The sequence below is a fragment of the Dipodomys ordii genome, unplaced genomic scaffold (genome assembly GCF_000151885.1).
Source record: "Dipodomys ordii isolate 6190 unplaced genomic scaffold, Dord_2.0 Scaffold59, whole genome shotgun sequence".
Classification (NCBI taxonomy): domain Eukaryota; kingdom Metazoa; phylum Chordata; class Mammalia; order Rodentia; family Heteromyidae; genus Dipodomys; species Dipodomys ordii.
This window is the reverse complement of record NW_012267275.1, coordinates 4,260,752-4,287,931: the sequence shown is the minus strand read 5'-3', so window position 1 is coordinate 4,287,931 and position 27,180 is coordinate 4,260,752. Positions and strand designations below refer to the sequence as shown.

The 27,180-nt window shown below is 37.0% G+C and overlaps 1 protein-coding gene across 2 annotated transcripts in view; it reads right to left on the bottom strand.

Moving 5' to 3' along the window:
- Positions 1 to 1,255: 1,255 nt before the first annotated feature.
- Positions 1,256 to 27,180, bottom strand: part of Lnpep (leucyl/cystinyl aminopeptidase) — a 97,174-nt gene continuing 71,249 nt past the window's right edge. The window contains exons 14-18 of one of the 2 annotated variants that reach the window (XM_013022028.1): positions 26,323 to 26,507; positions 24,025 to 24,186; positions 22,871 to 23,011; positions 22,333 to 22,414; positions 1,256 to 1,553 (exon numbers count right to left, since the gene is read on the bottom strand). In XM_013022028.1, coding sequence (XP_012877482.1) covers positions 1,551 to 1,553; positions 22,333 to 22,414; positions 22,871 to 23,011; positions 24,025 to 24,186; positions 26,323 to 26,507 — 573 coding nt within the window. In that variant the 3' untranslated portion in view covers positions 1,256 to 1,550. Of the gene's footprint in view, positions 1,554 to 21,103; positions 21,725 to 22,332; positions 22,415 to 22,870; positions 23,012 to 24,024; positions 24,187 to 26,322; positions 26,508 to 27,180 lie in introns of those variants that run through there. The other variant, XM_013022027.1, reaches the window with a different exon arrangement.

Below are 27,180 nucleotides of genomic sequence, written 5' to 3'. Positions count from 1 at the left end.
AGGTGAAAATCCTGTAGACATTAGGGCTGCACACAAAAATGATCAGCATTTGCTAGTCACTATACAGAGGTAATTGTGTATTGAGTGGGAAGAGAAAAACAAGAGTCTAATACTATGTGCAAGTATGTCTACTTTATTATCAGCACGGCCTTGTTAGGATGGTAGAGGATGCTCTCTTCCCACTGGTGGGGTGAGACTTGAACTGGCAGACTTCATGGCCTTCAAAGTTAGCTGACATTTTAGCCCCATGCCTCCCTCAGACCAATGACTAAATTTCTTAGGAAACTGGGATATTCTGATGCTTACATACAGAAAAAAAAAAAAAAAACCTTCTCTAGCTTGCTGAATCTTTTAGGCTTCTCTATGAAGAATACTAATACATTTCTATAAAATTATTCTAGGGTAAACACATCCAAGTTAAGCAAGCCATCTACTCTGAGAATTTCAAAATCTCAGCCCACCGGTTTTATATCTGCCTGTGAAGTTCAAATGTGGCCTGCACAGCACTTGCAAGGAGAAACAACTATGAAATCAGAGAGAGAATGAGTATATATATATAAATGGGGCTGCAGAAGTATTGGTTTTAAAGCAGAAGATCTGATAAGACTGACTACACATATCCTTAGGGAAAATTGAATTCTTGAATTGCCAAACTGCCTGTCAGGCTGGTGGTTCTTCCAGGCCCTATTATGAACTTCACCCCCTCCCCCCCCAAAGCTAAGAAGCATCCTCTGCCATTTACTAGAACACATGTACTGGTTTATTTTGTTTTTGTGTATATGTGTTATCAATTTAGTGCTACTGGCTCAAATTTACCTATTTCCTCTAAGCCAAATTAGCATGAGCATGGTAAGACGGAAGTTTGGCCCACAGAGACTAGAAATGGGTAAGATGGGACTAATAATAATAGAATGATTATTAAATATGTAAACTATACTCTAACATTTTAAAAATAAATCTGTTTAAACAGAGGTTACTAGGGCTGGAACGTATGTCATAATAAGAGGAGCTCCTAGCCAGTTCAGTGTGATTCTATGTCTTTGTTGTTACCTTATGGCAGCAATGCTTTCATCTAAGGGATGTCTGTAAGGCCAGGAGTGTCATACACCAGATACAAATATTTAGGAGTCCATACGTTCTGCCTGCAGAGCCTCCCTCAGAAAGACCAGCATGGCTCCCTCCACAGTCTCCGGAACTGACTCCCAACTGAATCCATATATGCCAACATTTTGAAAAGTAGCTTAATTATATCTATGCAAATTATCTGCAAGAGCCCCAGGCAGTCTGACAAATAATAGCTACTTATTTAGGCTAAATATAATACTTCACCACAATCCTTTATAGACTTGGGTCTTAGCACTCAGTTCACTTTCAGTTTTAGTTGATGTTTATTATTTCTTTCTTTAGTTTCTTCATTTTCCCTCATCTCCACTTGCTCTCAGTTGCCAGATGTCAGCTCTTCTTCTCTCAGTCCGTTAGCTTTTGGAAGATCCCAGGCTGTGGTGCAGTGCGGGGGGGGGGGGGGGGCTGGAACCTTCAGGAAGCCAGGCCTACTGAAAGAAGTTGGGTTACTTGGGGGTGTGCCCTTGAATAGAATGTTGTTGGGACAATAACCTCTCTGCCCTCTCTGTCTCTATCACTCTGTCTCTGTCTCTCTGTCTCTTTCACTTTCTTCTCCTCCTTCCTTCCCTTCTTCTACTTCCTTCCCGACTTGTCTCCCTTCTTCCCTCTCCCTTTCTCTTGTTTCTTGCCTTCCATGAACCAGCTCTGACCTGAGCTCCCATGATGACTGAGCCAGGAGCACTAAATTTATAACACACACAAACCCCAAACCAACCATGTACAGACTGAAGCCTCTGAAACCAGCAAGCTAAAATCAACCTTTCCTTCTTTCAATTATTTGTCACAAGTATTTATCTCAGTGATGGAAAACTGATAGAACCCTACTAGCTCCTATGGCTTCTCCAAGTCCTAGGTAATCAGTTTCAAGCATCTAGTGATGGTTAAAATCCTTTCCGAATTTGATTGTTTTTGCATGCTATGAAGATTCATGAAAAGCAGATAGGACATCTTCTTTGCCCAATTCATGAAGGGCTAGACTCTCCAGAAATATTCCTGAATATATGGTCTCCTTTCCTCACACTGCTAAATTTGGTAGGCCCTGGGATCTGCTCCTAAATTATTCTGTTATTCTGTCTTTCTCAGTCTTTTCTCTTATAAGTTCTTTTTGCCATTTCTCTAGTATTTGGGTTATATGTGAATGATTGTGTTTAGCTGTATAGCATAGCCCTTACACCTGCTTCTGATTGGGAAGCATTAGAACTGTGGTTTCAACGACATTTTTTTTTCTTTGAATCACAGTTTCCTTGCATCCTTCTTAAATGTGGCTCAGCAAGATTATCTTCACCGGTTCCACCTCAAGTCCCAAGACACATTCTGGCACCATCTTCTTTCTTCATTTTCCTAAAACCTTTCACTGAAGGAATATCTGAATATTATTTCTATGTTGTATGAATGTCCACAGAAAGAAAGCACTGTGTGTGTGTGTGTGTGTGTGTTTGTGTGTGTGTACACACACACATATATAATAAAAGCTGCCCTGGATAAAACAGACACTTTGTGGGCATTTGGCTAAACCTTGAGACAGGTCCTGTTGAGCTGTGGGATTGAAGATGAGCACCTTAAATTATCACATACTACCGCCTACCTTGTGGCTACAAGTTTTAGTTTAAAATTTTTGTTTTCTCCTAATATATCTCTACCAAGAGTGTTATATACCTGGGTGCTAGTGGCTTATACCTGTCTGTAATTCTAGCTACTCAGATGTCTGAGATCTGAAGATTGTGGTTCAAAATCAACTTAGGCAAACAAATCTGAGACCATTATCAAGCCAGAAGTGGAGGTGTATCTCAAGTGGTAGAGGGCCAGCCTTGAACAAAAAGGCTAAGCAAATCGCATGAGGTCCTAAGTTCAAGCTTCAGTATTAGCGGGGGGGGGGGGCAGGGAGAGCTCAGAACACATATGAATAAATATACTTTACAAATCCCTAAAGTTTCATTCAAATTCACTGACATGTACCCTCCTAGCCTCCTGTAGCTTCTCCTCTCCCTCTGGATATCATGGCCACATTCTTCACAGCAAACTTTTCCATGGTGCATCAGCCAAAAATGCTAAGTGAAGTAAGCCAGACCAAAGAAATATAGGTCCCATGGTTTCCCATATTTGCAATAATTAGTACACACCTAGGCTAATCTTATCAGATGAGCAGAAAAGGTCAAAAGCTATGTACATATGGCCACACAAGATGATGCTAAGCAAAATGAACCCCAAGATACAGACACAAGAGGTTTTTCTTTGTTGGTGGTGTTTTTTAATGTACTCTGTGTTTTTTTTTGTTTCTTTTGTATGTTTTTCTCCCTATGGTATATCCCCTGTTGTCACTGTATTTAATTTTGGTACCCTGCAGTTTTTATATATTCATTTATCTAATTTGGGGAGGGGAAGGGGAATAACAAAATGCTGAATGACCCATTGCAACAATGACACTCACAAGACACTATGTTGAAAAGGAACTTTACCATTTCAGGTGGAGGGTGTGAGGGAAGTAGGAGAGGGAAGGGATAATAAGAGAAAAACAAAGGAGGGGTAACAATGTTTGACAAGAAATGGACATTACCTTACTCATGTAACTCTAACCCCTCTGTACAGCATCTTTATAGTAAAATGAAATTTTTAAAAAGTGATGCTTCAAAATCCCATGGCTGACAAAGCCATTCAAATCCTATAATTCAAAAGTTATAGGATTGCAGAGCCCACATCCCTGCCCAATGAAGTATTGGTTATATCTGACTGACAACAAAAACAAATACCATCAGCCCTTCCAGGAAAATCTAGTGCCTCACAGTAAATTAAAATAAAGATTATTTGTATTATTTCTAGCATGCTAATTTTTGACTCCAGCTCATGAACGTTTTCAAAGTAATGTTTCTCACATTAAAACCAACTACATCATCATGCAAATCTCCATTTAAATCAGCTGGTTATAATTTGAGTCTATAGAACTGCAGAGGATGGAAAATCCCAAAAATGTGAAATTGTGCATATAGGTATATAAATGTATTTTTTCTAAAAAAAAAAATTACCAAACTCAAATGTTTCTGTGACCACAGATGTAGTGATCACTGCTGATTTACACTCCCTCCACTAGGAGGATTCTCTGAAAACAATTGTCCTTCCACATTTTACTACCCCCTGAATTCCCCATACTTGAGAGAATCATCACCAATAATGATGACTTCTGCATATTTTTAAATAATCTTATTCTTTTTAATAAAAATGATTATAAATATGTACTAACAGACCAAGTCATCTCCAGGTGGTGGTATAGGAAAGTGTTTTTTTTTTTTTGTGGTCAAATAATTGTGCTTGGTCTTAGAAATAACTTGTTGGAAGCTAGAGCTCTTTGAACTCAGTGAAGAATTATGGGATTTATAGTCACCAGTTTTATAGCCAGTGTTTAGATTCCACTTTTAAAAAATACATTCACAGATATACTTAGTATCTGTGAGTATACTTTATGTGTTTTGCTGTAACAAATGCCATCCGTTTCAGCTGGCACTTTCACAAAATCAGTTTTTACATTTTGGAAGGTCCGAAGTCTGACATGAATCACATCAGTGTTAAATCAAGTCTGTTTCTGTGGGGTCTGTGTTGGATGTACTTCCTGACTTCCGCCAGATTTATGTAGGTAGCCACTGTTTAGCTGCTGCACTCCTTGCTCTTCAAACCTGGCAAAGGCCAAAGGAGTCTTGCTTATATGCATTGCTCTCTTCTACTTCTAAGATCTTTGTGATTCTATCGAGGCCAATCACATAATAATCATTTCTTTATTATTAGGATAATCTTTTTTAAAAAATCAGACTAACAAGCTTCATTGGATCTACAGCTTTTTTGTGTCCTATAAAATATTCAGAACTTCTAGAAATTAGGATGAATATCTTAAAGAACCCATTGTCTCTGCTTACCATGCGGTAGTGCTGAACTTCAATTGGAAATAGAAATGGGGAGGCTGGGGGTGCAGCTAACTGGGAAAACATGTACTTTGTGAAGCCCTACGTTCAATCTCTAGCACCACCACTACCAACAACAAAAGGAAATTAATCTAAAATGTACCTATAGGAAGTATTTCATACCTTTATATTTGAATACTTATTTTTTGTTGGAAATTGGACATTCAAATTATATGGCACTCTTGAAATTGGATTCCTTCTTGCAACTTTCATGTTTTCTTGGTATAGCTGACACTGCTTTTTTAGTAGTAGACCCTCTCCAAATTCAGGATTTTTGTCATATGTGGTCATTGATATGCTTACTTGGCTAGCTTAATGATCAAAGTGTAAGGTCCGCCCCTGGGTGGCAAACAGACTCCACCCTCCTCACAGCAAAGTCTCCACCCAGTACCTGAGTTACCTAGGCAACTGGGACACCTGGAAGAGGTCACATCTGCATCTGCTGAGGTTCTTACCCCTCTCTCTGCTCTTTTCTAGCTCTTTCCTCTCTCTCCCAGCTCTCTCTCATTCCCAGGCCTTTCCCAGACACGTGGAGTGCCAACCTTGCCTGGTCTCAGCAGGTCTACTGAATAAACCTACCCCTTACCTGAATACCACGTGCGTGCTGGTGCTGTTCTTACTCGGCAACCTCTTTCTAAAAACCTAACACAAAGGTTTTCTTAAAAACTTAGAATTGATAAGTCTTTAAGACTTGTTAGTGACTTGTCAATAAGCTAACCAAGTGACCAGTCTGTCAAGGTGTTCTGCATGCATAGTGGACATCCCTTCAATGCTGTCAGGCAGCTGACAACCCTTGCCTTAGTCTTTACATCCTGTCTTTATAGTCTTAAGGTCAGGTTTGTCTCCTCCCACAGCTTTTATTGTGCCAGTCCTAGGGCCTGAACTCAGGGTCTGGGCTCTGTCTCTAAGGTTTTTTTGTTTTGTTTTGTTTTTGTTTTTTTCTCTCAGGAATAGCATTCTACTTGAGCTGAAGTTCTACTTCTGGTTCTTTTTGGTGGTTAATTGGAAATAAGAGTCTCACAAACTTGCCTAGGCTGGCTTCAAATTGCGATCCTCAGATCTCAGCCTCCCAAGTAGCTAGGATTACAGGTGTGAGCCACCAGTTCCCTGTGAGTTTATCTTTTCTAAGCACATACACAGCCCTAGACTTGTAAGTGGTCTAACTAGGCTCCCAGGAATATACTGGAGATATTTTAAAAGTTGTTTTGTGTATCTCATTTCTCAGCTTTTACTTTCTTGCAATGTATTTAGGCTACTGTTTACCTTGCTAATTCAAACAGTCATAATAATATCAAAACATGCAGGAAATCTTTATTCTCTTCACAGAAGGTTTTAACATTGGATGGATACAAGCATGGTTAAACAAAGATAAATCTATTCAATGGGTTTTCCTACAGAACCATAGAAAGACCAAAACAAGACAATTTGGGGGGAATGAAGTCCATCTGTCCACTTCATTACCAGGAATCCAGTCTCTTTTCTTTTTCTCTCCCTCCTCATTCTCCTTCCTCCTTCCCTCCTTCTCTTCCTCCCTCTCTCCATCCCTCCATCCCCTTCCTTCCTTCCTTCCTTTCCTTCCTTTGTGTCAGAACTGGGCTTGAACTCAGGGTCTGGACATGATCCTTTAGCTTTTATCATTCAAGGCTGGTGCTCTACCACTTGAGACAGCTCCACATCCAGTCATTATTTTTTCAAGGCTGGTGCTAGGCTGGTTTCAGGGGGTGATCTAAGTAAAAATACCAGCATTCTCATTGTTCTGAGATTTCACTGTTTTCCCTAAGTACTCCCTGGAGTGCTGCAAGCTTTTGGTTAATTTCTAAATTTCTGAAAAAGTTGACTCCAACAATTTTGCAGTTTTGTTTGAAAAGTAAACTTTGAGAGATGCTCATTCTATAATTATATTCTCTACAATAAATTTGAACATGAATAAATTTTCTCCTTAAATTATGAAAATAGCACGATAGTATAAAAAGTTCAAGTAAGAAATAAAGATAAAATTATAAGTACTTTATTTCATTCATATCCTCTGTACCCTGGCTCGATGTTTCCTTCATCCTACTACATCTAACAAAACATTGCAAACCTACTCTACATAGCTCAAGACAGGTAAGTGATTGATTTTATATCTGGCTTATGTTAATTAGGTTTGCCTAATGTCTGAGAAAGCTCTCTTTGAAAATGAATGAACCAAATGAAGAATTTTATAAAATCTAATGGCCAGAAAAAGAATTTTTATATAAGGCTTAGTGAGTGAAATAAACAGAACAAAATATTTCTTTTAGTAGGAAGTCAAACTCACCACTCAATACATGATTCCAGAAATGTATTATGATCATGTGATTTTTCCTAGACTATTGAAAAGCAGAGCAGATCTTTACTTAAAGCCTACATGGACTGAGAAGGAGTCTATGTGGTACATGGCTGAACTTCCTGAACATCTTTCAAATATTCTTTTCCTTCTCACTCTATCCACAAATGAATAAATACATGTGTCCTTATTCTATTTCAGCAGTCCCACCAGCAAATGTGTGTGTGTGTGTGTGTGTGTGTGTGTAAGAGAAAAAGACAGACAGAGATCCTTGTTCAATTTTCTCTTCTCTATATTTTTCCCTAGCCGAGTGGCAAGTAAATGTGATCTAGGCAGGATGTTTTAGAGTTCTAATAAGTAGGCACAGACTACCAAAAAGTTCACTATCTTAAGGCATGAAAATCTGTTTCAAAATTATCATCACCTAGACAAAACATTGAGGAAATCTAAGCTAAAAACATCATAAAGTTTGCCAAATTGCATTTCCCCAACAAAGTCCAGTGTCTAATGTGCTAAATTATCCATCTTAATAGTTCAATCTCAGTTGAATATAATAGATATTTGAAGATCTGAATTGGACAGATAAGATGTGAACGAAGGGATGCTCCTGATAGAATTTTTAAGCAGAGGAGCCTGAGCTACTGTTGTTTTCCCCCACACATTTGGGTAATGACACTTGGGATTACTTATTTGGATGCACCTTGTACTTGTAATGACACTGGGATTACTTATTTGGATGCGCCTTGTACTTGTTAGGCTGGTTCTTTAGCACTTGCACCATTCTTTCAGCCCCTTTTTGCTAGTTGTTTTGGAGATGGAGTCTAGAAAACTCTTCTGCCCAGGCTAGCCTTGAAAACTGCAAACTTTTAGATCTGTTTACTTTGTAGCTAGATTACAGGCATGAGCCACTGGTGCCTGGTTTGGAATTACTTTTCATGGAACACCAACACTGAGTACATCAGCCTTAGTATGTGTTAAGCACATTTGTGAGGTAACTCAAGATAAGCATCTCTAAGGCCAACAAGGACAGCTTTTAAAGACCATTACTCTTTTATGGTCTAACTCACCAAGGGGCTCATATCTCACATACCAGTAAATAACCTTTGCCTGCAGTGACTTGTGAAGTGATGAAGTGGCCGCATCATCTCCTCCCAGAGAGCACTCTGGTTGCCCAGGGAAGGTACCATCTTTCCTAGCTCCTATTGGAGACAGCCTTATCTATGCTCTGGCTGGTGGCAATTTCTTTGCTATCCAAATCAGACCATGGATCAGCTCAGCCATTTTACAGGTAGTATAGAATGCGCTTTAACGCTCTATCCAAGTATAAAGAGAAATATTTCATTTTGGGGCCCTCCAGTTCTCTTTAGCATCTTCTCACCATGAGAACCCATGTCTGAATTCCTTCAGCTTCTTCCCTGGTTGATCTGGAGTTGCTTCCATGAGGTCTCTGTGGACTCCAAACCACCTCAGGACTACCAAGTATTCTTAACCAGTCCTCATCAATCCTGGGCACTGAGCAAGAATAGATTCTCACCAGACTTTCCTGGCACACCTCAGGTGAAGTTGTACTCTCAAGCCCATTTGGAAAGACCTGAGTAGACCATGCTTAGTTTAAATCAAAGAACTTGGAGAGGTGAAAGATCAGACCTTTTGCTTGGGTTACTAGAGTTGGAAGGCAGTAGCTAAATGATGGAGGCAGGAGCCTGCTACCTAGAAGCCAAGCAGACAAACAGTGCATTTCCTGTAGATTGTGCTCTAGCACTTCCCCTGTGGGGTTTCAACTAAAGGTGGTTACAGACTCTTATTTTCAAATTGAACTTAGGGGCAAACCAAGACTCCGTATCTTATAATTCAGCCTTGAACACTTTCCTTGTTCTTGCTTGGCCACACAGAGGAATTCAGCACTTATACAATTCAGGTGGAGGGGAGCCAAGCTCAGTAATTGCAAATTAGAATATAAGGCAAGTCTGGAATAAAACTGAACATACAATTACCTTCCCATCTCTTGTCACTCACTGGGAATGAGTACTAGTGTGGTTACTTAGCATGGATCCAAAGAGCCCCTGGTTCACACTCAGTGATACATACAGCTATTAAATGCAGTGTATAAACCACATCTGTAGAAAGGCCTCCACCTCTTACATTCCCCTGCACTCTTGAATGAGCAGATGGAGAATTCTAGCTGAGGAATGTCCATTGTTCTGCCCTATTTAGGTGGTATGCTGTTAGCGAGTTAGACTAGAGCAATACCAGCCTCAGATGAATACCTTCTAGAGCAACACCCTTCATTTCTCTTTGCAAACCCAAATACCCTCAATTATCTACCACCCACCACACAGGCTGTGTTTATAAAACACAGCTGACATTCTCTTGACTGGATCCAACTGTTCCATTAGAGTCAAGGCTTATGTGCCCACATAGCACAGACCCTGGTGCATAATGAGTAGATCATAGACCTTATAGAATAATGATCCATGAAGAACATTTTACAAGTATGCCCTGGCTTCCTTTTTCTATCCACTTTCTCTCATCCAAAGTCAAAATGCACTGAGATAATATAAGCTAGAATTCATATTAGCCAGGGAAAAACATAGTTAGGAATGAAAAGCTGCTAAAGATCTAAAGATACACAGGTTAGGTCTATAGGCATAAATCAAGTTGTAGAGCACTTGTTTTGAAAGCACAAAGCCCTAGGTTTAACCCCAAGTACAATAAGTCAATCAATCAATCAAAGTTTTCTTTTATTAGAACACTGTGCTTGCTTAAAGTATACAGTTGGTAAGTTACTTGCGAGAACTGGTGACTCGAATGTCTAAAGAGCAAAAGGCCACAGATCTTCTAAATTGTGCAGTCAGTGGTTAACTACAGTTCTACAGGTGTGTTTAGTTCCCAATCTGCTTGGCCACATGCACCTGGATGTACACACTGAGTTAGAGTGCTCTAAAGGAGAGAGACATTTCAAATCAAGAAGTTCAGGAGAAGTGAGGAGTCCAAAAGGTGAATGTGTGTGAGAGAGTGGGCAACAGGTAGGGGAGAGGAAGGGAAGGAGGAAGGGAGAGAGAGGAGGGTGTAAAAAGACTCCCCCAGTGGCACAGGAGGGTATCGCCAGATTCTTCCTTAGACAATATCTTGGGGAAAATTTACCTTGCTCAGGATATTAGTGCATCCTGTGGGAGGGAATCTTGAAGAAGTACTAAGTTCTGAGTTTAAGTCTGCTGAAGGAAAAAAAAGAGACAAGAGACAAACAGACACGCATGTGGGGCACACAGAGAGGAACCATTTGGCATTCAGGTTATCCCTGTCAAAAAGACCAAAGCAGTAACATAGCTTATTTAAGAATTCCTTAACACGCTTTTCTCACTTCTGGGAAATTCTTGCAGTTCCTCTCTTTCTAGCATCAGACAAAAGCTGTTGAAAATCCAGGCAGAACAGTAATCTGCATGTTCTAGGAGATATGTCTGAGGTTAAAAAGTCTGTTTCAAACTACTTTTTCCCCCCAGAGGCAGTGAAGTTAGCATTTGTGTTGTCTCCCTCTGACTCTTCATACATCATGGTCACTACCATTGAACACCCCGTCTTATCCCTAAACTGCCTTTGGTGAGGAGTTTGAACCTCCTGACATGAGTATCTGTACCTAAGGTTGTGCTACTTCAATGCACCAAACAAACACAGATTCACTCATTTGAGATCATGGTATTTGGATTATTCCCACTTAAGTTTAAGCCTGAAATTAAAATAGATTAATTTAGATCCATATGGAACATTAAAGAAAACATCTCTTTAGGAAATTCTTAAACCTTTTCAAGGAAAAAGTGGCATGTAGGTAACTGCATATCACTGTCTCAAGTACAATTTCCAATCTAAATACATACACAAGGGTAACACATACTTGTTATTATGTAGGATTTTTAGCCAAGGTATTCTCTCTAGTGCCCTTAGTCTGTAACAGGAAGGAGCTAGAAAAGGTCAAATAGAAGTTCCTTTTAGCACTAACACCAGAGATTGGAAAATATTTGGCCAATTTCTCTGCATCCTGCCACCTACTGCAGAAGTTGCATATATTTTTATTTTTTACTAGAATTGAGAATTGAGTATGCTTAATCCTGCAAATTTAAGGCAAATAAATTGAGAGAATGAAAAAAATCTGTTAACAGCACTTATAATGTACAATGTCTGTTTTCCACAAATTATGCCTTGTGTTTTTACTTCAAAGCAGATGATTCCCAGTGAAAATTATTTGAGTCAGGATCTTATTTTGTGTTTACCCATAATTAACCAAAATTCATCTTCAGGATTTTATTTCCACTAGGAAAGCATGTAACTGCATGCTTTATACTACAATGCAAACAAATCTTAGCACATTTAAGGCTTTTCAAATTAACTTGATAAAAAGCACATTAGATTGTATCTCTGTAACTTCTTAATTGGCAAGTTTATTATTTATAACCTTACTGACTTTTATTAAAACTATTTACATTTGTTACTGAAGATGTTAAACCTATACAGCTCAGCAAGCGATGACACTTCAAATATACAGCTGACAGTTATTGTACCTGTGCTAGATGCCACACTAGGACAATGAAAGTTATTTTATATAGTTTACTAACTCTAGGTAGGTAGATAGTATCCTAGTTTTACAAGTGGCAGACAATGAAGCTAAAAAATTAAATACAACTCTCTATGTGGAGAATAACTGAAATCTGTTCCAGTCTGGACTGATGCCAGTCTATGAGCCAGAACCTTTCAACAATTTTAGTTTCTTGCATTTTTTGAAAGGTTTCATTAAAAGCTTTGATGTTCCAATACATTTTCTGAAACTAGAGGCTTTGCAATAAAGAAAATGAAGGCACAGTCAATAAATCCACAGAGCAGCTAATGTGCAACTGTGCAGAAATTATATTCTTACAGAAGAGCAACAGTATCAGAAAACACTGAACAGAAGGGCCTTCCAGCAGTGGCTTGTGCCCACATGCCCCTTTAATAACAACACATGGACAATGTCAGTCCTGGATGGAGCTTCCCCAACTGTTACTGAACCTCTTGCCTAATGTACCTATTTTAGCCTCCACTCAAAGAAACATCTAGCAATGTGTGAAGTAGACATTTTTGGTTTACACAACAGGGACCAAGGGAGAGGAGGGGTTGCTAATGGAATTTTCTTCCATTTCCATTCCAACTGGCATTAGAGGCCAGTTAAATATTCTACGATGTCCAAGAGCAGCCCCCATTGCCAAATGTCCACAGTGTAGGTTTGACATATGGTGAGCTATAAGTGTTAAAGGACTCTAAGGATACTATCTATACTCATGCGGTCAGAACAAATTAGGAAAGATAATATAGATGTTGAGGTGCCCTAACAGAATTCATAAGCTGAGAAGAAACAAGACTTTTATGTACATTGTTTAATCTGAAGACTCCAAGTAATATTTGTATTTAAATACTTTTATTTTCATTTCACAAAAAAGCAACAGTGTTTGCAGTTAAACATGCCTTTCAATCAGTGCTGGTCATATGCAAAAAACAAAACTAAACAAAAAACCCATCAGAAGTATAAAGAAAAATAAGTTTTATCCTTTACAAGTGAAACAACACAATTTGCATAAACAATATTATATATACATATTATTTTCCAAATCTTCCACAAAATACAGATTATGATATAAATTTAGAATTGTACTCACAAACTCAGACTGAAGGATTTGAAGATCTCTACAGGTGTTTAAATACAGAAGTGTAATACCACTATAAGTTCCCAAGTAAATTACTTTCCAAAGTATTTGAAAGAGACAATTCTTCACAGCAACATGGAATACTTGGTTTTAATCAAGACAGTGGTGAGACTAAGGTTTGTGAGTTTGTTGATTAATGTGAATGCTCCAGTTATGCTATAATTCTCATTTTACATACATATACACACTCAGTGTATTACTGTACTGGTGGAGCATTTCATTGAGCTAAGCCATGACCTTTTCTTCGTTTGAAGTATTTCAAATTAAGAACTGTTCAGAAATATGACTAATGACTACCATGACTAACTCCAAAAAGGTGCCCGTTTCTCTTCTGTGATCAAAGTTAAGCATGTCATGAATAAACATTTTTTTCTCTACAGCATCAAGTATAAGTAACAGCAATGTATAGGCTAATTTTTTTAGCACTAAAGTCTGAGAGTTTGATGTGGTCAGATTTCTTTGCAATTTCTAAAAGTCCTATCACTCAAAGTTTCTTAAATAATGATATGGCAAATCTTCATCATGGAATAGCATCATTATAAATGTGAAAGAAAAAAGCTAAGGTGCTGCAAGGAAGGAATGGAGAGAGGGAGGTTTACACATGCATTTTCTTTGATGCAGACAAATGAGTAGTTATAACGTTTACCATGTGGTGAATGAAGAGACAACGTGAAATTTGATAGAAGAATGCTAAGAGCAAATAAGCAGGCCTGAGTGCATGAAATGCACACACAAACACAAGGCTAATGAGGCAGTGTGGCTTTAAGTTTTGAATGCAACTGAAGATACCATCTAACCGTGCAGGCACTAGAGTCAAAAGGGGAAAAAAAGAGCAGGAATGGTCCAGCTTGTGAGGAAACAGATGCAGCCACAGACGTTCTGAATAAGAAAAGGCCAACTTGTCTTGCCACATGTGGGTGTTGAGACAGATGCAAAGGGCTTGCCCTCCAAATTCTTTTTGGATTAGTTTTTGGACCCAGGTCGTTATTCACTGGAACAACAGCAATAACGCAAAGGTTCATTCCAAGGCTCAAAATAATTTCTCCTGGACAAACATAAATAGCCACTGATGGAACTGTAAGAGATTTTAGACAATTCAGAAGTCCAGGCCCTAAGTAGAAGCTATGTTTTAAACATCATGGAATGAGTTATAGAGATCACTATTATTGGCTCATTGGCCTCAATGGCTGACCACTTTCTGAAAGATTAATCCATAACGAAGTTTAAATCTTTGCCCAGTGCTGTCTCTGCTTTTCTATTATTTACAAAAGTGTAGATCCCCTTTATACCATTTAACTCTACACAACATGAGAAATGCTGGATCTGATTTAGCATTGACAGTATCAGCCATATCTAAGTACCCACTTGAATCCTATTTGCTGCATGTCTGTGGCTATTAGTTTCACACCGTGTCACACTGCTATACCTTCAAGTCAGATGCCAAAGACTTAGTGAGGCTTGTGTTAGGTACATTCAGAGCCCTGCAAAGAACTAAGTATTAAAGGGAAATATTTTGTGTAGATATTTATGTATGTATGTATGTATATATATATATATATATACACACACACACACACACACAAAATATAGAACTTGCCTATATATTTGTATATATATATTTACAACCTTAAAGGTATATTTCTATAGAATAAAACAAAATAACCACATAAACATCTATACTGGCTACTGTTAAGTGAAAAGATACATGGAGAAAAAAGTACTCTGTCATATTATGAACCTTATTTTCATTCTGCTCTTCATATCCAAGTATAGGACTAAATATAAAACTAAAATAACAGAAAAAAGAAACTATTTTTATACTTAAAGTTATTCTCTTGCAAAAATAGAAATTTTTCCAAAACAAACAAACACATAAACAACATCTAACTACTCTAATTGCTATTGCCTACATAGGCAATAAGGGAAAGGGAGAATGGGAGATTTGTCATACACTGATCCTCGATTTTATTTAGGTACCTATTTATCCATGCAAAGGATTAGGTACCAATCAATAAGATAAAAATATTCATATACAATTTTAAAAAGCATATATCCTATCCTTTTCCCCTTAAATACTACCCACACAAATATTCCCTCCCACCTCCCACACATAAGAAAAAACCCCAGTTATAAAATTATTGCCACTTCAGGCAATGAGGGAAGGGGAAAGAGGAGAATTATCATACGTCTGGACCTCTGTATTTCATTATGTATCTACAAGTCCCAGTAAAAGACTGAGCACTACATAAAATAACACACAGGATGTAGCAAATATTTACATACATTAAAAAAATGTGTAACAATCCCCCTAAACAGATAAACAAACAAATAGACAGACACACAAATATCTACTCTACCATTGCCTACCAGGCAATGAGGGGGAGGGAGTATGGGAGAATTTTCATAGAGTCAATCTCAGCATTCATTAAGTATCTAGTCATGCAAAGGACCAGATTCAAAATAAATTTCATGCCAAAAAATGGCAAAAATATTTACATATTTAAAATATATACATATTTAGTCTTTTCTCTATTAAGCCTACTCCCTTAAAAAAAACCCAAATGAAAACCAAAACAACCAAGAAATAAACTAGCCCCACCGGGTGTATACACCATTGCCTATGTCTAAAGGCAACAGACAAAAGTCAGCCCATGCCTCTTTATAGGCCAATATTACATTTGATACTTAAAAGTCTGCACAGAAAATCAGGTTGAGAACGAAAGAATGAAAAAACTGGCAAACATTTATATACAGTTTACAAAGTACAAATGCATCCTCACTCTTTACAAAGAAACTTGAGCAACTACTTTACTAGCCATTGCCCTGATAGGCAATAAGGGAAAGGGACAGGGGAGACATTTTCATAGAATGAACCTCAATTTTCCTATGTACTTAGTGTCCACAGGTACAAAATAGAGTAACAGAAAAAAGCAGCAAACCCTCTTATATATGGATTTAAAAGTCTAGTCTAATATAACCCAACCATCTAGGAGGGTAAACAAACAAACAAACAAACAAAAAACTATGCTACCACTATTGACAAGGAAAAAGAGGGGATTTTCATACATCTGGACTTCCACATTGAATTCATTAGGTACCTATATATCCATGCAAAGAATTCTGTACAAAATGAAATAACATAGTATAGTAATGAAAACTATATACATTAAAAAACCATATATCTTACCCTTAGTCTACTCACACCCTTCAAAAAACTTAAAAAAGACCCAAACAACCTGAAAATTATTGCCTAGAAGAGATTATTACACATCCAGAGCTGCAGGATTCATCAGGAACCCATCAATCAAAGTGAAGGACTGGAACCTAATGAAATACTGTAATAAAGTAAAAGCATGTACATACATTAAAAATTACATACCCCAAGCCCTGAGAAGCCTCAAACAAATCAATTACTCTACTAATTACCACACCACTATTCCACAACAGGGAGAAGGAAGAAATTTGTTGATAAGACAGATAAGCAAATTAGACAAAAAAAAGCAGCAAAATGTTTACTTGTATTTTATAATTACATATCCTTATTTTGAAACCACTTTCTTTTATATAACAAAAAAGAAAACAAAACAACACACACAGCAACAAATCCAAGTTTCAAAAACAATTTCAACTACCATGATCAAGTTGCCCATCCGGACAATAAGGGCAATAAAGACAGGAGATTGTTATAGATGTGGAACTCAGTTGGTATTGTCCAATTTGGGCACCCAATGAATGGCACACAGTATGTAGGAGCATATATTAAGTACACCTCCCTTCCTACACTCTCCAAACATCTCACTCCCACAACTATTCTATTACTATTGTCCTACAGACAGTAAGGTATGCTTATGTCCACAAGAACATGGTATGAAATAAATTTAGTAAGACAATATAGTAGCAGGTATATTTATAAATATCCTCCCCACTCTTTCCCCTATCCCCAAACAATGTTATTAATTATCTATTGACTAAAGGAAAGAGGAGATCCGCTATACTTTGAACCTTAATTTTCATTAAGCATATATGCACTCATGCAAAGGAACAAGTACAAAATGAAATAGGAAAACATCTATATACAATTGAGTGACAGACCACTTCGGTCTCTAAGAGTAGCCCAAAGCAACAGCCACTATGACTAGTCTTAGCTATTGTCTGTCCATGCATGCAATACGGAGACAGGTAAATGGGACAATGCCACACTTCTGGAACTTCATGGGTTATCTACATGTCCACAGGAAGCATGAGCAAAATGCAGAACAAAGTAACACTCACAAAATAGCAGCAAAAACATTTCTACACACCTTTAAAACAAACTACTTCGCTTTCCTAACACTACTTTAAACAACAAACAACCAAAAAAGAAACCAAATAAGTACTCTAGCTTTTGCCCATAATACACAATAATGGGAAAGTGGTTTCCTGGGGTAATACTTAACTCTTCACCAGGATAAAAGATATAAAGTGAAAGAATATAAAAATATATAGAATACATATGTACATTTGAAAAAAATATATCCAGTCCCCCCTCATAAATGAACAAATCACTCAACTATTACACTGGCTGTTGCCCAGTCAGGCAAAACTGGAAGGGGAGAAGAGGAGATTTATCATACTCTTGGACCTCCAGTTTTCATTTGGTAGTTAACTGCCAATGCAGAGAGTGAAACACAAAATAAAAGAACAAAAAACTAGCCAGGTGCTTGGTGGCTCTCACCTGTAATTCTAGCTACTCAGGAGGCTGAGATCTGAGGATTACAGCTCAAAGCCAACTGGGGCAGAAAGTCCATGAAACTCTTATCTCCAATTAACTACCCCCAAACAGGAAGAAGAGCTATGGCTCAAATGGTTGTGCTCACCATGAGCAAAAGAGCTCAGGACCCATACCCAAATCCTGAGTTCAAGTCCCCTGACTGGAAAAAAAAAAGCAAACCTAAAACCAGTATATATATATATATATATATACCTATATATATAGGTATATATACGTGTATATATATAACTTAGATTTAAAAATATACAAGTGGGTTAGGGGAAAGAAAGCTTTTTAAAAGGAGAGTTAATTTCAATTAAAAACATCAACAAAGGAAAAGGTGAAAAGAGCTACATAATACCTATGACATCAATTCTCACCTAAGTAATAAAATCCAGGTTTTGAACTTGGCCAAGGAATGGCTGCTCTTGGAGATGGCAGCACTGAGCTGCACGGAAGCATGCTCACAGGCTTATGGAAACGTGTGAGACTATTTCAGTGTTCAGCAATCTGAATGTAGATCATGGGTCCAGAGTTCCAGATGCTTTAATTTGAAGACTATCTTAAAACGAATTCAATAACAGACTACCAGCAGTCCAATAAATTCTTAATTTCTTTTTAACACTATGAATAAATTGTTTGGTAACAATAATTCGAATGCAGCTTGATTTGCTCCTATATACCCAGTACTGAACAGCTCTTCTGTTCCTACAGTAGCTAAAACCCATAAAGTAAAAACACAAATGGCAAAGAAAATTAGAGTCAAACCTATGATTAGTGACATTTGTGAATCTCAAAGAAAGAGCAAATACATTTTGACTTAAAGAGACAAATAGACAAACAAAGGAAGGTATAGCTCATAATAGAAATTGCCACTACTTGAAGTTTAACATATCTCATCACTTCATATTAACATACCCACTAATTCATATTAACTATTACCTTTATAGGTTTCCAGATTTTCCATTCACAAATATGGATTTCCAATTCTATCTTTCCTAATAATTTGGTATGATATATCTATTACATGACATTCAAGCAGACTATCTCTTCAATGAACAGGATAATTATTCAGCGGGTACCCAGCTGTGTCAGGCATCTATGTGCTCAACCTCTGTGCTTTAGACTGAGTAGAAACATAATGCATAGAATAAAATTTATTTATTTTACTGTAAATTATACCTCTGATTCATTACTAAGAGGTCCCATTATAAATGGATTAACAAAACATAAAAATATGAAATTCTGTGGGGAAATGAAATGAGTTCTATCAAAACTACAAGTAATTGAGGTGAAAGTTATAAATAAAACATGGGAATGAAGAGCCTTTGAGTATGTAGACAGTAATAGATCATAAGTTACCTCTTTTTGCCCATTTTTGTACAGTGTTACTTTTTTTTTCTTTCTGTTGGTCGTAGGGCTTGAACTCTGGGCCTGGGCACTGTCCCTCAGCTCTTCAGCTCAAGGCTAGTGCTCTACCACTTGAGCCACAGTTGCACTTCTGGGCTTCTGGTGGTTAATTGGAGATAAGAGTTTCACCAACTACTTTCCTGCTCAGGCTGGCTTTGAACCACGATCCTCAGATCTCAGCCTCCTGAGTAGCTATGATTACAGGCATAAGCCACTGTTGGCGCCCAGCTAGGTTTTACTTTTAATAACATGCCACACCGCACACATTCATACGTACACACAAGCACATATTTTAACAGAAAAATTGTATTATTTAAGATTAAGATTTGCCATATGCAAAGTTAACACATTTTCAAAGTAATGTTGAGATGGGCTGTAAAATGGAAGGTTCTTAACTAACTTTGAGAAGTAGCAAAATTTAAACTGTATTAAAGTGGAATTTAGAAATATAAAAAACTAGCAACAAAAAACTCCTAAACTTCTTCTTCAAAGTTAGTAGTTTTCCTTCACATTGAAAATACAAAGCCTCCCTAACTTTCAGTGTTAACTAAATTATCATCATTTACCAAAACACAAGAAAGATAAAGATCCAAAATCATCTCAGTTTATATAACACATTTTTTGATGGATCTGTGATTCTCAGGATACAATATATTCCACTTAAAAACAGAGAGATAAATATTTAGAAAAGACTAACTTGGGGGAAAATATACTAGGATTAAAGCAAGATATTTTTTAGCTTTCTAGACTTTCATATTTTCTTATATAAAAAATATTTCCATAAAATAAAATATAATTTTATACACAACCCCACCTATTCTAAGTTCACATCTGCTGAATAAAAAAATGTAACCTTTTCTACTGCCTGATTCTGATGTGTAAGTGCTCATTGGGAGCAGCTCCCTTTGTATGTACACAGACACTGTTTGCAAACAAAATACAAAGTCACAGAAGCTATTAGGAAGGAAACTTCTCTGCTAAGAATCAATGAAACACAACAATCTAGGTATAAGTCTGCATAGCTCAAAAAATTCAAGTACAGTATTTCTCCTTTAGAAGGAGTGAAAATGCCATACAGTTTTGAATCCCTCATTCTTCTTTCTTTCATTCATTGGCCATACCAAAAGAAAAACTAAATATATTTTTCAATCAAATTAAAAACTACTGATCTTAATAGTGGGAAAAACATTCATTCAAAGCTCACCATGCTAACCATTACTTCAATTTGCTCCTTTCCACATTCTTTTTGTTCCTTTAAGGTACTATGGTGAACGTCAAATTAAAAAAAAAATCTACTTTTCAAGGACCTTATGTTAAAATATGCTCCTAACATGTCAGTGTATGATTAAAAATGGAAATCTATACATGGCTATGATTCAGAAAGTGTGTAGGATTTGTGAAGACAAAAGGCAACAAACAGTATTCTTAGTAAATGGTGATTAAAAAAAAATGTCATGAGGAAAAATGCCATTGTAAACAAAATGCTTGCTCCAAATATAGCAATACTATGTTATAACAAAGGGTCAGTCTAGAGCAAGTATGAAGATGGCTTACAGATAGGGAAGATAATCGCATTCATGAATAAAATAATTCTAATTAAAGCTAAGTGAGTTTGGAATATTTTCCTATGGTAATGCTGTAAAAAATAAAAACAGAAAGTGTTACGTATTTGGAAATATTAACTTTTTGGCCTGTTCAACTAAACAAAAAATTTCCGTAGCACCTGGCTATTCAGGGAAAAAAGACATTAGTTATCATTATTTAAAAAAAAAATCTTTTCAGCAAATAAAGGCTTACTTCAAAACTCCAAACTAAAGTAGACCGGTGCACCTGAGAACAGCTCTCTAGAGCTGCATGCCTCACTGCCTTGGTATTGTCTTCAAGGCTAACTCTACCATATTCCAATAGCATCTATCAACAAGCAGCAACAAATGGCTGACAATTAGCAGCCTGCACAGATGGTGGCACTTACAGTAGACCTTTCTTTGTTTCACTGTGTCAGTAACTCCTTGGATACTGAGAATAGAACAGAATTCCAAAATCAATTTCTTTCCCATTTGTATATGTTTAAAGCAGATAAACTGCTCATTGTTTTTTTAGATGGTTGGCATATAGGTGAATATAATTTGGTGATAAATAACTACATACTGCCAAAAGACATTTCAGAAAAGGCAGATGAAAGTACAGTTGGGCCCTGAGCTAACTAGAGTTCTAACAGTGCACACACTTGGCAACAGTCCTGGCTTCACCTTGACTTTTGCAAAAGCAGCAGAGCCCAGATTCACAGCTCTCTGAATGGGCGACAGAATGAGGTGCAGCTGTTGGGCTACAGCCACCATGTGAGATCTCCCAGATTCTTCTCAATCCACTGGATATTCAGCTGAATGACTTCCAAGGCCTCCTGGACACAATGGAGCTGAAAGGTTGCCTCTGATTGACTTTCAAAGAATGACTTTACCTGTAAATTTCACATGCAAGGGTTTTAAAAGAAGAAAAGGATAGCTAGTAAGTCTTAGGTAACTCTGATAATCCTGATAAAAGCTTTAACTTAAAGATGATTGTGCTAATATCCTGAGAACAGTACCGAGAAGTACTTTAACATTCAAAGTATCTATATGGAGATCTCAATCAAGGAGGATGATATCTGAAGAAAATGATCTTCCCTACTACTATGACGACTCTTATTACTACTTCTACTACTCTGCTCCTTACTATTTCTAACTAAAAGGAAAAAATATGGTCATGAAATAATAAATGAGTAGAATCTGAAATAAGCCGTAGTGCTTTAAATTTGCCCTTTGCTCTAATTCCTCAAGACAATTATATTAACCACTTAAACAGTTTGTATTAAGATGACAAGGGAATAGTACTGTGAATGGACTCAGAATTTTCCCTCCTTGTCATATATCCAACCCTTGTAGAGTGACCTGGAAGCAAAATCCTTAATAAAGGAAAAAGAGAACGAATAGGAATCAGCATGAAAAATAAATCACCATTTCATATAAATTCAATAGCTTAGGGGGAAAGGGTTTCCCAGTTTCCCTTCTTCCCACTTATACAACCAACCTCAGACAAGTGTGTCTTTGTTGCAAATAGGTGAGTTGATCCAGCAACAATACTTTGTATGGTATAAGACCCCAGATGGAACCTGGAAAAAAACAAATAAGAAAATATGAGGCAGGTGCTGGTAAACAAGGCCCTATTTCTGAGCAGAAAGGAATGCCTTACTGCCTGAGGCAGAGTGGAGTCTCGCTGCCCTTCAGGGAGTCACGTGTCTATACACTTCCTAACATTGGAAGGCAAAGTGGGCAGAAAACGGTGGGGGAGGGGAAGATTTGGGATATTTAGAAAAATTCATATGCTTCTCAAAGATCATACACACCCAGAATATCGTATTTGCTCTACAAGACAAATGAACAGACAAACCTACCAAGCTATATGTGATCTAGCATGTGGTGAGTTCTTAAAGGATACCTTGGCAATAGAGACATTTCCAACATGCAAAATTTAGCTCATGTTATGCAATTATGTTTATACAACACAACATAAAGCTTTTTTTTCTAAATGCAGAACCTGAGAAATGGGAAAAGTTACTTAAACTTACTTCTGTACAAGCTTATTCCAGTTTTCTTTGACAAAATCCCAAGCCAATAAGTGTCCGGGAAAATGCTGGCCCACTGTTCTAATGATAAATGACAACTTCTGAGTTCGGAAGATATCTCCATGAAGGCAACTATTCATTAACCTGAAAAGCAGAACAGATTCAAGCCTCCAATATAAGCGTTCATGAAGAAGTGACACCAGAACTTAAATTTGTATTGATTTCTTAATTAATGTTCTAGGCTAAGCCAAAGAAAATAACTATTGAGTTAGTCTAAAATTAATGTATAAACTGAAAACTTGTTATTTTTAAATGAAGAAATCACTAAAATAATCACACGTACTGCCACTTAATAGTTTCTGACATAGTAAGGAAATTTAAGAAATATGTATACAATATATATTTAAAATAATACATAATTTATTATAGTTCTAGAAACTGGCTTTTTTTTCAGATAAAAAACATTTTATTTTAGTAGGCTGGTATATAACTACTGTTAAAACCTGTATTCTTCACACAAGTGCCAGTTACTCCTGTCTGTAATTCCAGCTACTTGAGGCTAAAATCTAGAGGATCCAGGTTTGAAACCAGCCAAGACAGAAATGTCTATGTGATTTTATATTCTCCAAAATAATCAGCAAAACTGAAAGGCAGGAAGCATAGTTTATGGACAGAGTGCAGGCAAAGAAGCAAACAAGTTGAGCAAATGAAGGCCTTACTTAAAACCTGGATACCATTAAAGAGAAAAGAGCCTGGCACTGGTGGCTCATTCCTGTAATCCTAGCTACTCAGGAGGCTGAGATCTGAGGATCCTGGTTCAAAACCAGACAGGGCAGGAAAGTTTATGAGACTCTTATCACCAATTAAGCTCCAGAAAACTGGAATGGCACTGTGGCTCAAAGTGGTAGAGCCTTGAGCTGAAGATCTCAGGGACAGTGCCCAGGCCCAGAGATCAAGCCCCATGACTGACAAAAAAAAAAAAAAAAGAAAGAAAGAAAAGAAAAGAAAGAAAGAAGAAACAAACTAATTTAATTAATTATAATGTACCCTTATTAGTAGCAAATAATAGTACTAGACAACACTGGAAGTCTTCAATAGACCAATGCTATGAAGTAGGTGTATAATGCCTATCTCCATTTTATCACTGAATTCCATACCAATAAAGCCTTCGAACATCCTCTGAGCTGGCGAGAGCTTCAAGTATTTTGTTCTTTTCTGCTTCAGAGCCTACAGAGCTGTACTTGGTTAAGAGGAATAACCAGCCTTTCTCAGTTTTTGCTCCAACTTTGAATACAGTAGTCATGACATCAGTAGGAAGGCTGTAAGAGAGAGAATAAAATGTGAAAAAAAACCCAGGAAATATTTTGAACACAAAAAGGAAGGAGCTGATTGGTGGTGGTGTTTTGGGGGCCTGTTTGATAGTAATTACAGAAGTCTTAACTATATACTTAGGGTAAAGAAAAAGGTCTATGCCCAATAGGGGTAGGAAAGGGTAGATGTATTTTAGTTTTCTGAGGAACCTCCACTCTATTTTCTACAGTGGTTGTACTAGTTAATGTTTCCACCAACAGTATATGATAGTTTCTTGTTAGCATTTGTTTATTTTCTACACAACAGCCACTTAGAATGGAGGGAGATGAAATTTTAGTGTAGTTTGATTCATATTTTTTTTTTAGGATAAGGCTGTTTGAACCTTTCTTCAAGTATCTGTTAGCTGTTGGGAATATAAATCAATATAGAAAGATACTTGTATACCCGTAATTATTGTCGCATGTTCACAACAGGCAAATTGTGGAATTATCCCATGTGTCCAACAATAGAGGAATGGATAAAAAATAAGGAACAAATGTACCATGGAATATTACATAGACATAAAGAAAATGAAATTATTTCATTTGCAGGAAAATAGATGGAACTGGAGATCCTCATGTTGAGTAAAAAAAGCCAAGTTCAAAAAGCCAAGTATCACCTATTCTCACTCATTGGTGAAGCTAGACCTAAAAGACATACATATTCAGACACCTTCATATGCATATGTATATATATATATATATATATATGTCTGCATGTGTACACTGCATGTGTGTACATATGTATATATACACACATATTTATGTACATTTATACGTACACACAGAATATGATTCTAACTATGGGACTATTTAGAGGGATGAGGGAGAAAAAAGGAATCAAATGTGAATAATACTGAAATATACTGAAGCCATGTACAAAGATGGCATTAAGTAATCTGGAAAACACATTACACTACATTACAACACACCATGGTATTAATAAAACAGTAAATGTGTGAGGCAGTGTATGAGAAAAGGAGATGAAACACAGTCCATCCCCTGATTAAGATCTGAGGTAAAAATGACTTTCAAATTTTCCACCCCAACTTTCCATCTGATACATGAATCTTTTCTCCATAATGCCCACTAAAGAACCAGGAGAGAATGTATTATCACCATGAACATTGCTACTAACTACTTACTCCAACTTCTATATTGTATTCCTAAATTGAACATGACTTGCTTGTCACCAGATATCCTTATCAATGCTTGATATCAAAAACTCAGAAATCAGGAGCTAGGGATACAGCAAGGCAACACAGCATTTGGCCCTCATGTATAAGGAACAGGCTTGACTCTGCCCCCTCTCCACTTGGTGTTGGCAAGGATATGTTAAACTGGAATGCTTACACACTGTTTGTGGTAATGTAAATTGGTAAGCTGCTATGGAAAACAAATTGGCATGGCAGTTTCTAAAAAATATGTTTTTTAATGTCTGTGATCTAGCAATACCATTTTTGGATGCAAATCCAAAAGATTTGAAAGTCAAATCTCCAAGGAACATTATACACCTCTGTTCATGGTAGTATTATTCACAATGACAAAAGAGCAGAAACAATTCAAAAGTCTATTCTGGAATAAATGGCTAAATGTTATGTGCTAAATACATACAAATGAACACATATTTTTTCAATCTTAAAAAAAGAAATTGACACATGCTACAACACATATGACCTCTAAGACATTTTGCAAAGTAAAATTAAACCAGTCTCAAAAGCACAGATATTTTATCTTATTTTACTTATATGCTGTATCTAGTATTTTCAATCAGAAAGCAGAATAATGGTTGTCAGTAAGTGTGTGGAGGAAAGAATCTTGTTCAATGGACACACAGAGTTTCAGTTTTGCAAGAGAAAAAAGAGTTCTAGAGATTGGTGCACAACAGTGCAAATACACTTAGTATTACTGAACTATATACCAAAAAATAGTTAAGTTGGCAAATAATATTTGTGTATTTGACCATAAATCTTCAAACTTATTTGAGAGCACATATGAACTGAGTTCATCTACATTAGCATTTAGTTTTATAACAGTTGTAACCCAGAACGAGAAGATCCTGGTTTCAGAACAAGATGTAAAGTAACAAGGAGATATGTGCTTCACCTCTGGTTCCCGTTAGACGCCATCCAATCATCAAAAAGCTTCATGGCAGTAGTGTTGCAGTCCCCCAGGTTGTGAGTGCAAGCAAAATCCAGCAAGACTGACCGAAGCTCTCGCACTGATGGGGTACCATCATCAGTCCAAGTTTGTTGTTGGGTTTGGGTTTGAAGCAAATTATATACTCTGGTCTAGAGAGAGAAAATGGAGGATTACCAATTAGACAATCAAAACAGTCAATACAAGTTCATGGCTTTTCCCCAACATTTATACACTGAGGGAAAAATGAGCACAGACATTACGTGCTTATTAAATATTAACTGACATATAAAGATTAAATATTGCTGGGGCAAAAACATTCAATAACAAATTTGTAGTCAAGGTAGACTTACGATGATATAACTCAGAAAGAATTAATGACCTCTGTGTAGTAGAAAACTTTTAGTCTGTGTGTACTCTGCAAGAAGTTATCTCCTGCCAAAAAGCATCACCTATGATGATCCTGGCTATGATGGCTGGAAAGAAGGTGTAACTTCCTGACCTTATGACATTAGAATCTATAAACCATAAAGCAAAGAGAAAAATACACTTCATTACTGATAACTTTTAAATGTTTCTGAATCCAGTGTAAATGCAGTGCAAATTAAACAAATCATCAGCTTGATGTGCGAGTGAGTTAATCTAACTGCATGGAATAGGTATTCATAGTTTATTTTTTCCAGCCTGTTCATGTAAAAACTTTCAAGCCTATAGAAAAAAATACAAGAATAGTACAATGAACACCCACATGCAGAGTTCAAGTTCATTATAAAACGTAACTTTCTCCATGAGAACCACTGTCAATCCCTTAAATGAATCCAACTT